Source organism: Ruditapes philippinarum, unplaced genomic scaffold (assembly GCF_026571515.1).
Source record: "Ruditapes philippinarum isolate M1 unplaced genomic scaffold, ASM2657151v2 ctg1267_1_1_1_1, whole genome shotgun sequence".
Lineage (NCBI taxonomy): Eukaryota > Metazoa > Mollusca > Bivalvia > Venerida > Veneridae > Ruditapes > Ruditapes philippinarum.
In genome coordinates, this window is record NW_026859684.1 from 393,396 (window position 1) to 405,392 (window position 11,997).

The 11,997-nt window shown below is 32.9% G+C and overlaps 1 protein-coding gene across 1 annotated transcript; it reads right to left on the minus strand.

Moving 5' to 3' along the window:
• Positions 1-7,435: 7,435 nt before the first annotated feature.
• Positions 7,436-9,733, minus strand: LOC132757500 (IgGFc-binding protein-like). The gene is made up of 2 exons (XM_060748803.1): positions 8,473-9,733; positions 7,436-7,732 (listed from the first exon to the last, which is right to left on the minus strand). The coding sequence occupies exons 1-2, from the start codon at positions 9,604-9,606 to the stop codon at positions 7,568-7,570; spliced, it is 1,299 nt and encodes a 432-aa protein (XP_060604786.1). The 5' UTR covers positions 9,607-9,733; the 3' UTR covers positions 7,436-7,567.
• Positions 9,734-11,997: the final 2,264 nt, after the last annotated feature.

Here is an 11,997-nt window from a genome sequence, read left to right on the forward strand (position 1 = left end):
AGTACAATTGTACTTAGAATATATAATAGAATGTACATTGTTTACAAAAATAATGTTATGAGTAATAAGTAAATATTTTCTCAATCATAGCAGTAAAAGAAATTCTACTGGCAACCTCACATGATATTGTATACAATATTTTACCCAGTGAGTCTAACCATCCCACTGAAAGTAAAACTCCCTCCCAATTAAGGCGAAGGATAGATGTTAACCAGCAGCATAACTAAATACTTATTGAGCAGTTTCTTTTCTAGTTAGAGATATCATTAAAAGTTATACATGAATACACACAAATATCATATGATAATGTATCAGATAAGAGAAAATACCTTTATTATTTAAGAACAATGCATGATTACACAAACAAACATGATGTTATGATATATGAGAATTGTAATATTTTTTTTTATTTTCCAAGAGGATGTTTAAAAAAAAATCAAATATTTAAGAGAGTATTTCTGGTTGCCAAACTTTCTTTAATGTATCTTGCTAAATTCATCAATAAAAGCTTGTTTGAAGTTTGCAATAACTGAGTACATTTGAACATCGATGGTCTAACATAAATATATTTTTTTATATATGTCTTACGAATATTATTATAACAAGGAAAAACCAGAACAAAATGATATTCATCTTCGATATCAAGAGTATTACAGCACTGACAATATCTCTCGTTTCGTGGTAATCTATGTCTACTATATCTACCAGTTTGTATTCTGAGAGAATGGGCTGATAATCTTATTTTGGAAATATACATTCTTAAACTACGTGGTAAAAGGTCAAGGTAAATTTCATACGATGAATTAGTTCTGCAACTTTTATATAGATCTAAAACATTACTATTTTCAATATTACCATGCCAATCTTGTACATAATTATCAATAAGTCTTTATATATATAAAAGTACATTACAATAGAACGCATTGTAAGCGTTTTAATGTTAAAGATACATTATGCCTTAATACGAATACATTTATTATTATTTAAAAAGGACAATCAAGAGTTTGTAATCGTTTTACATTTGAGACCCATTTATTATATCCATGTTCACAATCAATAACACTTTGTTCATAAACTTTTTTCATAATTATATTATCAGTTTGGATTGTTTTACACCAAAACTTGATAACTTTAACAAAACGAGCAATATAATATTATAATGGCCACCTTCCTAACTCATCATAAACCCCGACATTACATTTACTTGTTCTGACATTTAGAACATTTTTACAAAATTTAAGGAGAATACGTTCAATTTCTTTAGATTTAGAAGGTCCCCATACTTCAGCAGAGTAATTTCAGATAGAACCAACAAATGAATCGAACATTTGAGTTAGGTTTTATATCATATTTTTTATAATTATATAGTAAAACATTTAATGCCTTTGCCAATTAAGTGTTCCTGGTTTAAAGCAAAGTTGTCCGTATGATTGAAAATAGTACCCAGGTAGTTAAAATTATTAACTGTTTCTAATTGTTGCCCATTGTAATACCATTTTTCATTTGCACGTACCCTACCTCTTTTCCTAATCAAAGCACAGAAGGCGCTGAATTTGTTTGGGTCTCAGAATGTAATAGAAAGATGAAGGTTGGTTGATTATAAACCAATTTGTTTGTATAGTGTCACCAATGTTGTTTCCAGTGTTATAAGTGTAGTAAGACTAATTGCAACACTGCACTGATATTCAATTCAATGTTTATTTCGCTTAAAAAAACGCGTTGCCTGAACTGGGATTTGAACTCCAGTTCTCTCGCTTCCAAAGCGAGCGTGTAAACACCTTGACCACGGGGAGCTATAACTTATAAGATAACAGCCTGTAGAATACTACATGTGTATATTATTCTAAATTAGAGTTTGTAACCCTTATTAATTTCGATCTATTTTGTTCACGGTAAACCTGTTGTTTAACACTGAAGTAAATAATTATGGAGCTGAATATAAGAATGTATATCTATAAGAATAACACAATATTAGAAATCTTCGACCAATCGGGAACTATTTTTTCGTAAGGAAAATTAATGCGCCTGTCATTTGACAATCTTTACGCACTGAATTTTTCGGCGTTAATGTACATACGAAGGGAAGTAACCGCTTCGAGGAGTTTGGACTACTTTCGGCATTTGCAAATAAGAACATCAAGCTCTGAAATTTCGCTACCATTATTTGTTTGGTCTGACGACCCAAACAAATAAAAACCATAACCTCTGACGACCCAAACAAATAAAAACCATAACCTTAGATTTTAACGTATTAACTTCTAGTCCCCAACAGTTGCAGTAATTATATAGATTATCTAAACTTGTCTGTAGATCTTCTGGTGTTTTACTAGTATTGCCATATCGTCAGCAAATAACAACAATAATATAACTATATCATCAATTTGTAAACCTACATTGATATCATTTTGGACGTATAATTCAAGGTCTTCAACAAATAATGAAATCATCAGAGGTGAAATTATCTCCCCTTGTCTTAGACCCACTGCATACATAAAGATTTGTTTGTTTGTTTGTTTGTTTCATTTTACGCCTTTTCCCAACAGTATTTCAGTCATATAGGCGGGTAGTTTCCTAACCATCGTTCCTGGAGAGTTACACCAGTACTAGACTACCTTCCTGCGCATACATAAAGAAATCGGAATACGAACTGCAAGAATGTACACAAGATTTAACTTTATCGTACATTTCTTTAATAATACACAATATTTTACCTTGAACACCACACATATATAATTTTAACTATAGACAGTTTCTATTTATACTGTCAAAACAAGATTTCAAGTCAATAAATCCAACATATAATCGTTATTGTTGTTTATATAATGTTGTGTAATTGAATATAAAATAAATATGGCATCAACAGTAGACCTGCCTTTTCTAAATGCAAACTGAGCATCTGAGATTACATGATTATTTTCACAAAATGCTTCTAATCGTTTATTTAAAATAGATGTAAAAAGTTTAGAAAGACAACTTACAAGGGTAATTCCTCTATAATTTTGTACATTATTAACATCGCCCTTTTTATGTAAAGGAACAATTATTCATTCGGTCCATTTATCTGGAAAAATCCCAGACTCCAAAATTGCATTAAATATATCACACATATATGTACCCAAGATATCTATTGATTGTATAAAGTATTCATTTAAGAGAAATCGGGACCTGGAGATTTTTCTCTTTTAAGAGATTTGACAGCTTCCAAAATTTCAGTAATTGTTATTGGTATATTCAATTCATCGAAGGTCAGAATCATAAAAATTATGTTCTTCACAAAAAACATTTGCTTCTTCATTATTACATTCAAAAACGTCGTTATAATATAAAGTATAACTATTGGTACTTTGCGAAACGGAACGTAACGAAACGAAACGGAACGAGGGGCACAATTTAGGGGAAATTAAGGATTCAACTTTAAATTTGGAAAATCAATATAATCATAATAATAACTTATATAGTAAATTATATGAACTCTGTATAATCATAGTGGGATGATGTATAATGTCCACTGAAACTCATATTACGCAAAACATTAATTTTTAGTCTTGTTCCGTTACGTTACGCAAAATACCGTCACCCACACGGGTATTGGTATTTTGCGAAACGGAACGAAACAAAAATTCAAAGCGTTTAGATAATTATATCGGTGAAAAGGAATAAAAAACTATCTATTATTTGTAGTTAAAAGCATAGCACTAAATGATAATAAATTGAACATCTGTTGTCGAGCCCATTTGTTCATGTATATGAATCAGAGAGCAACCTTATATGATTTACCGGTCATCTTGTAAAAAAGTACTAAACATAAGCTGTCGAATGACGAAACTCACATGCAGCAGGTTAAGAAATGAAATAAAATTCGTCTTGTTTCGTTACGTTACGCAAATTACCAATACCCACACAGACCTGTATTGGTACTTTGCGAAACGGAACAAAACGAGAACAAATGATTGATTGACATGAAATGTTTTTTTCAGGAATTTATAGATCTATCTTATAATCGATAATCGTTTATACTTGCATGTACATGATCACAAGGATTTGCAAGTCAATATTGTTCATGTAATTTACAACAGTTCATCAACGCCATAACTAGAAATAACTGGTACCATGCAACACTATTATAGGGTTAACGCACGTTTTTCCGTGTTATAACGTCTGCAGAGTCCCGAGGAACGGTTGGTGCCCGAGCCCGGTAGGGCGAGGGCTCCAACAGTTCCGAGGGACTCTGCAGACTTTATAACACGAAATAAACGTGCGTTGACGCTATTATAGCATAAAATTTTAAAACAATTCATGATGTATATTTTAAACAAAACACATACAGTAAATACTTTAGCTTGGACGGTATTTATCCAATTCTATGTGTTTTACGTATGCGTTTTATTTGTCCGGAGCCAACAACTTTGGAAATGCTCAGAACCGGTCGAACGAAAGTTCAAATTTTAATTGATTTAACAAAGCTTGACATTGGAGATTTACTAACTGAAGAAAAAACACATTAAATTACTCTACCCAAGACAAAACATGACTGTTACACGGATTAATTCCGGCATCGTCCGTAGCTACCCGTGCTGGTCAGTAGCTCTCCGTATTGTAACCGTAATCAATCGTAGTAGTCCTTGTATATCCGTAGCGATCCTTGACAATTTTTGAACATGCACACAAATTTGCTACAGAAAAACCAACCGTAGCGTGTCCCTGCTAGTCCGTATTAAACCGTACTGATACGTAGTGGTCCGTACGAAAACGGTACTTGTCCGTACTGATTCGTAGTCCACCAACTTGTCAAGGATTTCCACGGTTTGGTACGTAGAACTACGTATTTGTATGGTTACCCTACGTATAAGCTACGGTTTTAATACGGATTAATACGGCATTGTCACGGAAAGCCACGATCTTAATACGTCGTACTACGGAGAGGCAGGGATTAGCACGGTCTTTTACGGTTTATTGCGTTGCAACACGAAACGGTACGGAATGGTACGGTCCACCACTGTTTAGTACGGATGTACTTTTTCAAGGGTATAAATACTACCTTCTTGTTAAAAACAGACATTTTTGCGGGAACATTCATTAAATGATAATTGCCATTTCCTGGCTACAACTTTATTGGCGTCCGCGCCGAAGCGCGGCGCTCTTATGGAATGAGATCAGATTTTGTGAAAGGGCGACAGCAACTTCTCGAGCCTTTTAGTCGGTCATAATAAAAGCCGAAAATTCCGATCGGTATGAGGGTGCTTGATTATTAAATAAGAATGAAATGTCGCGATATGTTACAATGAATTTTCGCAATGCAAACATTTACAAATGAAATAACCTTTTCCGTCAATAAATCGCGCTCTTCGGGGTTTTTTATTTATCATTTTGTAGTACACAGTCGGTTATCATGTCATGGTATGTTATTGTTGTACATGTATCCTAGAATGATCAGTTGATGACCTAAATATTCCAAAAACCTATTTATAGATATATCTTTTTATCACTCCTATCGGTAATTACCGGTCTCTCCCGGTCTATTTTGACCAGGATTTACTAGTGACCGGCGAATAGTACCACACGTTATATTGTCCGGTCTCTCCCGGTTTTGGAGTAGATGTTTGATATCGTTACAATTAGAAAAAAACAACAATAGCATGTTTCATTTTATCTATATGAGATAAAAACAATAAATATGTACACGGATTTATATGTAATATAAATCCGTGATATGTACAATAATTGAGAAAAAGGTACATTTTTTAGGGTATTAAAATGACATTATCAACTTTGAAACATTTTATTTAATTATTCAATTTGTTATCCGTGTTTAGTAAAGATGCCGAGGAATTATTCAAAGTTACAAATTAGATTTTATGAATTATTCAATTGATCGATAATTTAAAAAATGATAAAGAAAAATACAATGTACATGTACATGGTTTAAGAATAAACAATATTATATATTGAAAGATAAACCATAATTTACTGACTTTTTCCAGTTAAGCTTTGACTTATAATCGTCGGTCAATATCACAATTGAATTCTTAAAATTTATTTTACAATTTTAATAAAAAAGAGTAGTAAAAACTCAGTATTAAAATAGCACATAAACACAAAAAAGAATAAAAGAAAACAATATTCATAAAATTTGTATTTTTTTTAAATTAAAATTAATAGATATTACAATTATTGTATAATAAACAATTATGCTCAACATGGTAATATAACCAGTGTCATATTTTTACTAACTTAAAGTGTGAACAGATACCTTAAGGGGGTCTTCGCTAATAGCGATAACATGTACATAATAAAGGACAAATGTGTGGTACGTGTTGATCATGCGTTACACATATGGATTATAAATGATTGCATACGTGTATATCCGTTGCTATTAATAACCACGATCATAAAGAAATAACAAGTAATATTCTAATCTCTAGCATGCCAATCAAAGTTCATAATGAACAATGTCTTTCGTCCGCTCATTCATAAGTGGTATACATTTCTGGTAGTTTATAAGAATATCTTGTCATCATATGTGTACTAGTTCATCTTCACTTGCTGCATTTCTTGCTTGGACGCCCTTTGATGCTTTGCATCAATGCCTTTCTTGTATTAAAATGGATCAGAATGAATCTTGATGACATGCATAGAGGTAAAAATATACATGTATTAATATCGTACTGCAATTCATAAGTAATAGAATTACTTTTAATGTTACATATTTTACAAACATTGGATCTTGAAATTGGAGTAAATTGTACATAAAACGAAGCTCTCATGGCCGACCTTGTTGAGGATCCTGTGTCCTTGAAGAAATTCATTTTAATCGGACCTGATGTGTCTCGGGTCGGACGCGATTAGGCCGAATCCTCTCCGCCAAAATCATTGAACTCTGCAATTCGTTTTCTAGGTGTTATTTTCTTGTGAGGCATTTTGAAAATGTGCATGCAAGAGGTTGTGGACGGATGAATTAGGTCCGTATAGATCCGTGGCAATTCGTTCTTCTCCGTATCAATTCGTTCTTCTCCGTATCAGACCGTACTTATTCGTACTAACCCGTGCTTATACCGTAGCAAACCGTAGTGTATCCGTAGTGCGTCCGTCCTGATTCGTGTTGCTCCGTAACAATCCGTGTCTCTCCGGGGACTTATGGGAGGAAATCCGTCGGACTCCGTACTCATACCGTTGTGTGTCCGTACTGGAACCGTAGCGGACTACGGAATTTCACATTTCCGTAGTAATCCGTGAACGATTTGACCGTAGCTCTTCCTCGCCATTATCCGTGAATATGTGACCGGGGCATTACGGAGTAAACACTAAAAAATAACGAGAAAGACGGCACACAACCTGAAGCGGCGTTACGTCCCTTCCCTTGTTTTGCCAGTATATATTTGTACGTGCAATAAATGCCGCTGTAATAACTTTGGACCTAAGAAACTAATACTTATACAATATGGCATCAGGCAGAATTTTAAAATCATAAAGTTGAAGTTGTCAGTTAAGGTTTTCTATTACCGACGACCAACACAAAGTCATTTAAACGGTAGCGTAGTTTCTTTTTCTCACTAACATGCTTTTGCAATTAACGTGAGCATAAGATTGTCTTACCTATAAAGCTTATTCCAAGAGGATACGCATATGACTCATAATTGGCAAATCCATACAGAATAGCACCGAATGAAACATCTGATATGTGGTAAAGGTGATGTGAAGACTGTGATATGTGAACTCGAACTACACTGTAACGCTACAATCATCAACATTCCAAATAATTGTTATCAAAATTTTTAAACTTTCTTCTTAAGGTACAAAAATATATGGCCAATATCCCATCCCAAAAAGTCAATGATTGTTTTCATTGTTCATATATACGTTTTTATTTGTTTTATTTAATGGCGCACCAACAAAATTTAAGTCATACAACGCCGAAACAGGGAAGATGATATTGGCTAACTTTGGGTGTTACAATCCTAAAGCAGCACAAGGGCTCAAAACCACTTCACCTGCTGGACCTTAAACATGCATAGACTTTAGTCATTCGAACCCATTTAGTCACCTCTTACGATCACCCAGGGATAAACTGTGGCTGTAATTCATTTGCCTCATCAATAAAGGCAAACCTCCAGTCTTAAGGGGCTGCTTTATACAAAATGGTGGATAATGGAAAGTCAATAAAGATATATGCTCAAGTTTGATGATAATTTCTACACATTTTTTTAATAAATGTTTTGACTTAAAACAAAGAAGAAATGTTATGTTTAAAATTCTATACACAATATCAAATATAGTGTCATTAGAATAACTGTCAGTTTTTATTTAAAGAAAATGCTTACTTTACTTGACCTGTAATAAGAAAAACAGCTTCCTATACCTAGTTTATTCATTCCTTTATTCAAACTAGACAGTAATAATTTCATGGATTTTATTTCTGTGATCTCAAAGGAAACATAGTATATCTATACATAATTATAATAAACTTATATTTACTTCTGATTTTCCTTGATCTGTTACCAGGACTGTCTTCTCTTCTCCACTCAATAATCTACCATCCAGGCGTAATCCTGTCACATCAGAGCTGTGTATTACAATCGTTAGGTAGTTGTTGACGACATCCGGTGTCTTAAAATAGAAGTCGTTGTCAAAATGGTCTAGGGAAGGTACAATAGTCATTGATGGATCACCTGTTTGACTATCGGCGGAAGTTCCTTCTGCGTACTGCACAAGAAGACAAAGGTTGGAACAGTCAATAAGTACAGCATCGTCTTGTGTAAAGGTTTGCTCATAAAATTGACCTCTGTTTAAAGTAATGACTTTTAAATGTCCAAGTTTTACAGTGTTACCGTCACTTCCTGATATTACACGTACACGGTTGTGAAGACGTGTTTTAAAAGCAGCGGTTATATACTTGGTACCCCATGTTGAAAGTGACGGCATAAACTCTAGTAAAACATCACATGCTGTAACTGATTTCGGAACATCAGCACATTTATTTCCTGATACAACAGAAATGGGTTTATCACTCTCTACGTACGTTCCAGTTAAATCGTGAACGTGCTGTATGTGTGCGACATCTAATTTGTGTAGGGTTATGGTAGTTTTTTGACCATTTGAGTAGTGTCTTCCAAGAAATGTCACAACTCCTGATGGTATTCTAAAGGTTATAGTGACTGACGTTGAATCGTATGCAGCAGCTATGGCAAACTCACTCGATTGTAAAGGTGTATACGATGCCACAAAGTAACTTGTTGATAACGAAGTGTAAGGCAGTACCAGAAAACCGTCTGAGGAAGCTAGTTTGTTTTGGGAGGTTGCATATATTCTAATATCTCTATCACTGATTATATGTATACCCTTTTTCCAAATTCCTGAACCTCTCAGTTCAATTCGGTTATTTAGAGAAAAAGTTCTCGTACCTTTCTGGACAGTATAGTTAGAATTTAACCCTAATTCTGGAGCCTCGACGTGAATTATGCTTGTTTCCCTCGCAGCAACATCTAATGACAAGTCCGAGCTAGAGTCGTGGGACTCAGGAAAAGCAAATACAAATTTGGCCTTGATTCCCTTCAATGAATAATTCTGCTTTGTACATTCACTTACGAACGAATTTAGCATGATAACCATGCATACAGCATGTTAAAACCTAGTTCAGAAAAATGATGCTTGAAATCCTTTGATAATCCACTCTTTCGCTAATTATTAGCGACATTTAGCTAAATTATTTAAGGTAAAAAAATATTGTAATATTTTATCAAATAGCTTATATTTTCAGTAAACAATCAATAGATGGCCATCCAAAATGTTTCATTGTACAATGTATATATTGTATATCTACATATTTCTTATCAGAACTATAACAAGTCATATAAATAGCTTCTTTACGGATCGTACGAATTTGACGATTTACTTAACATTTTGTGGTTCAAAGGATTTTTACTTAACAATAATATTTTGCCTCCTCTTGTTATTTGTTTTGAACGAAGCGGAATATAGTAAAGATATTGTATAACAAGTCAAAGTTTCGTTTAATGAAAAGCATATAGTTTCTGAACGAACCAGTTTCTAAAATGAACTTACATGAATATCCTGTTGAAATACAGTTCGCCAATGAATAAAGCTGTAAAATAATTTGATCTTGTTACTATATAAATATAAAAAGAACTCAACCTTTAAATATCGTTCTTTATTACAAACCCCTTATATCTAAAGAGATTTACAAACAGAGTATAAAGCACATAACAGTTTATAATTGCAGTCTATTATTCGATTTGAACGTGTATAGTATATAAACTTAAAGCATGCTTACTTCAAATTAAATACATACATGAACAGTTTTGCAAATGAATGCATTACTAGCATAAAACAAGATGGAAATACCTACTAGAATAATATTGAGGCAAATTGACTCCATTTTAAAGTAAAACAAATCTGTTCAAGTAATGATATGTGAAATGCCAATTCGCTGATAAGATTTTAACTAAATATGGTCTATAAAAAACGTGTAATAGGCTCTATAGATAACGACTTAAAAGGAAAGAATGAAGATTGACTTAAAGTTTATTTCGATACCAGCAGAATTCAAAAAAATATGATAAAGAAAAGATTTTCTAATCATAAGCATTAAAAATAACACAATGGAATGGATCTATCCAAGTATTCATTTTTGTATCTAGTTCCTTTCACAGTTCTTATAATCTTATTGTGTAAGCTTTTATGCATTATAACATTATTTAATAAACAGAGTAAATATACCATTTTCATGCATTTACACATACTGCAGATGCATCAGGACGTATATATGGGCCAAGTTTTCAGGCTTCGGTAAAGTTTTTAATGCGCGAAATTAAATGTGCATTGTCGCTATTCTTGCATAAAAGGTCTAAATCGATAATTACGCGTTTCTTTATCTGCATTTTGTATTAAGAAACCATTGCGTGTGCATTCTTTCAACGTGCTAGTCCGATGTCTTTTGATAATGAAACTATCGTGGCTGCCATTGCGCTCTGATCGAGTTATCATATTGGAAAATGTGCAAAAACGACGCTTGATCGTTAATGAATGTATTGTTCTTGGTTAATGTATACCTGCTGGCGCTAGTTTTATGCAAGAACCATTAGTATTGCGCTAATAACGTTGTCCCATACACAACATACCGGGTTCCATATTTGATAAATGTTGGGCCAAAAGCGAAATATTAAATTGCAGTAGCAATGATCGACTTTGCACATAGTTGTTTGTACTGCAAAATGTTGTTTCAGCAGAATATTTACGTAAAAATGAGTTTTGCAGTATATCTGTGTGACATCTGTTGTAGTTGCTTATACTTAATACAATTCAAATGTAGTTAATACTTAATACAATTCAAATGTAGTTAATACTTAATACAATTCAAATGTAGTTAATACTTAATACAATTCAAATGTAGTTAATACTTAATACAATTCAAATGTAGTTGGATGTCGATACTTTAAACGGTCCCAATGAAGTAGAGCTTTCGTTTTATCCTCGTTCATTTCACAATCGTAATTTTTCTTAATAATTGAATTTAGTATAATCAAGATGATAATATGTCTTCCAGATCCAAGTTAATCTCTTGTTATCATATTGTTCTCAAAATCTAGCAATTCAATAACACGTGGTTCATACATTTTATATTCTAATAGGTCTGTCTAAATCACACTTGTTGTTTTGCCCAAGTATTTTTTTAAAAGGAAGATATAAATGAGAACGTTTTGTTTGTATAATAAATCCATGGATTTGCATCACATACAGAGGGAACCGGTGAGAAAAAACAAACAAACAGAAAATATGAAAATAAATCGAAAGTAACCTTTCTTATTTAAAGATAATTTTGTTACAATTGACTGAATAAATTGTAAGATTTTACAATGATAATGAATATTTTATGTAAATAAAATGTTCACTAGAAAATGTAATGAGATTTAAAAGCAGTGTAAAATGTTTTGTGTGTGTAGAGGGGGTGGGGTATAATTAACAGAACTTAAATATCTTAGA

Coding starts and splice junctions, on each gene's coding strand:
- LOC132757500 (XM_060748803.1), bottom strand. CDS start 9,606: ATGGTTATCATGCTAAATTCGTTCGTAAGTGAATGTACAAAGCAGAAT. Junction 7,733..8,472: donor CAGATCAAGGAAAATCAGAA/GTAAATATAAGT, acceptor TGATGATTGTAG/CGTTACAGTGTAGTTCGAGT.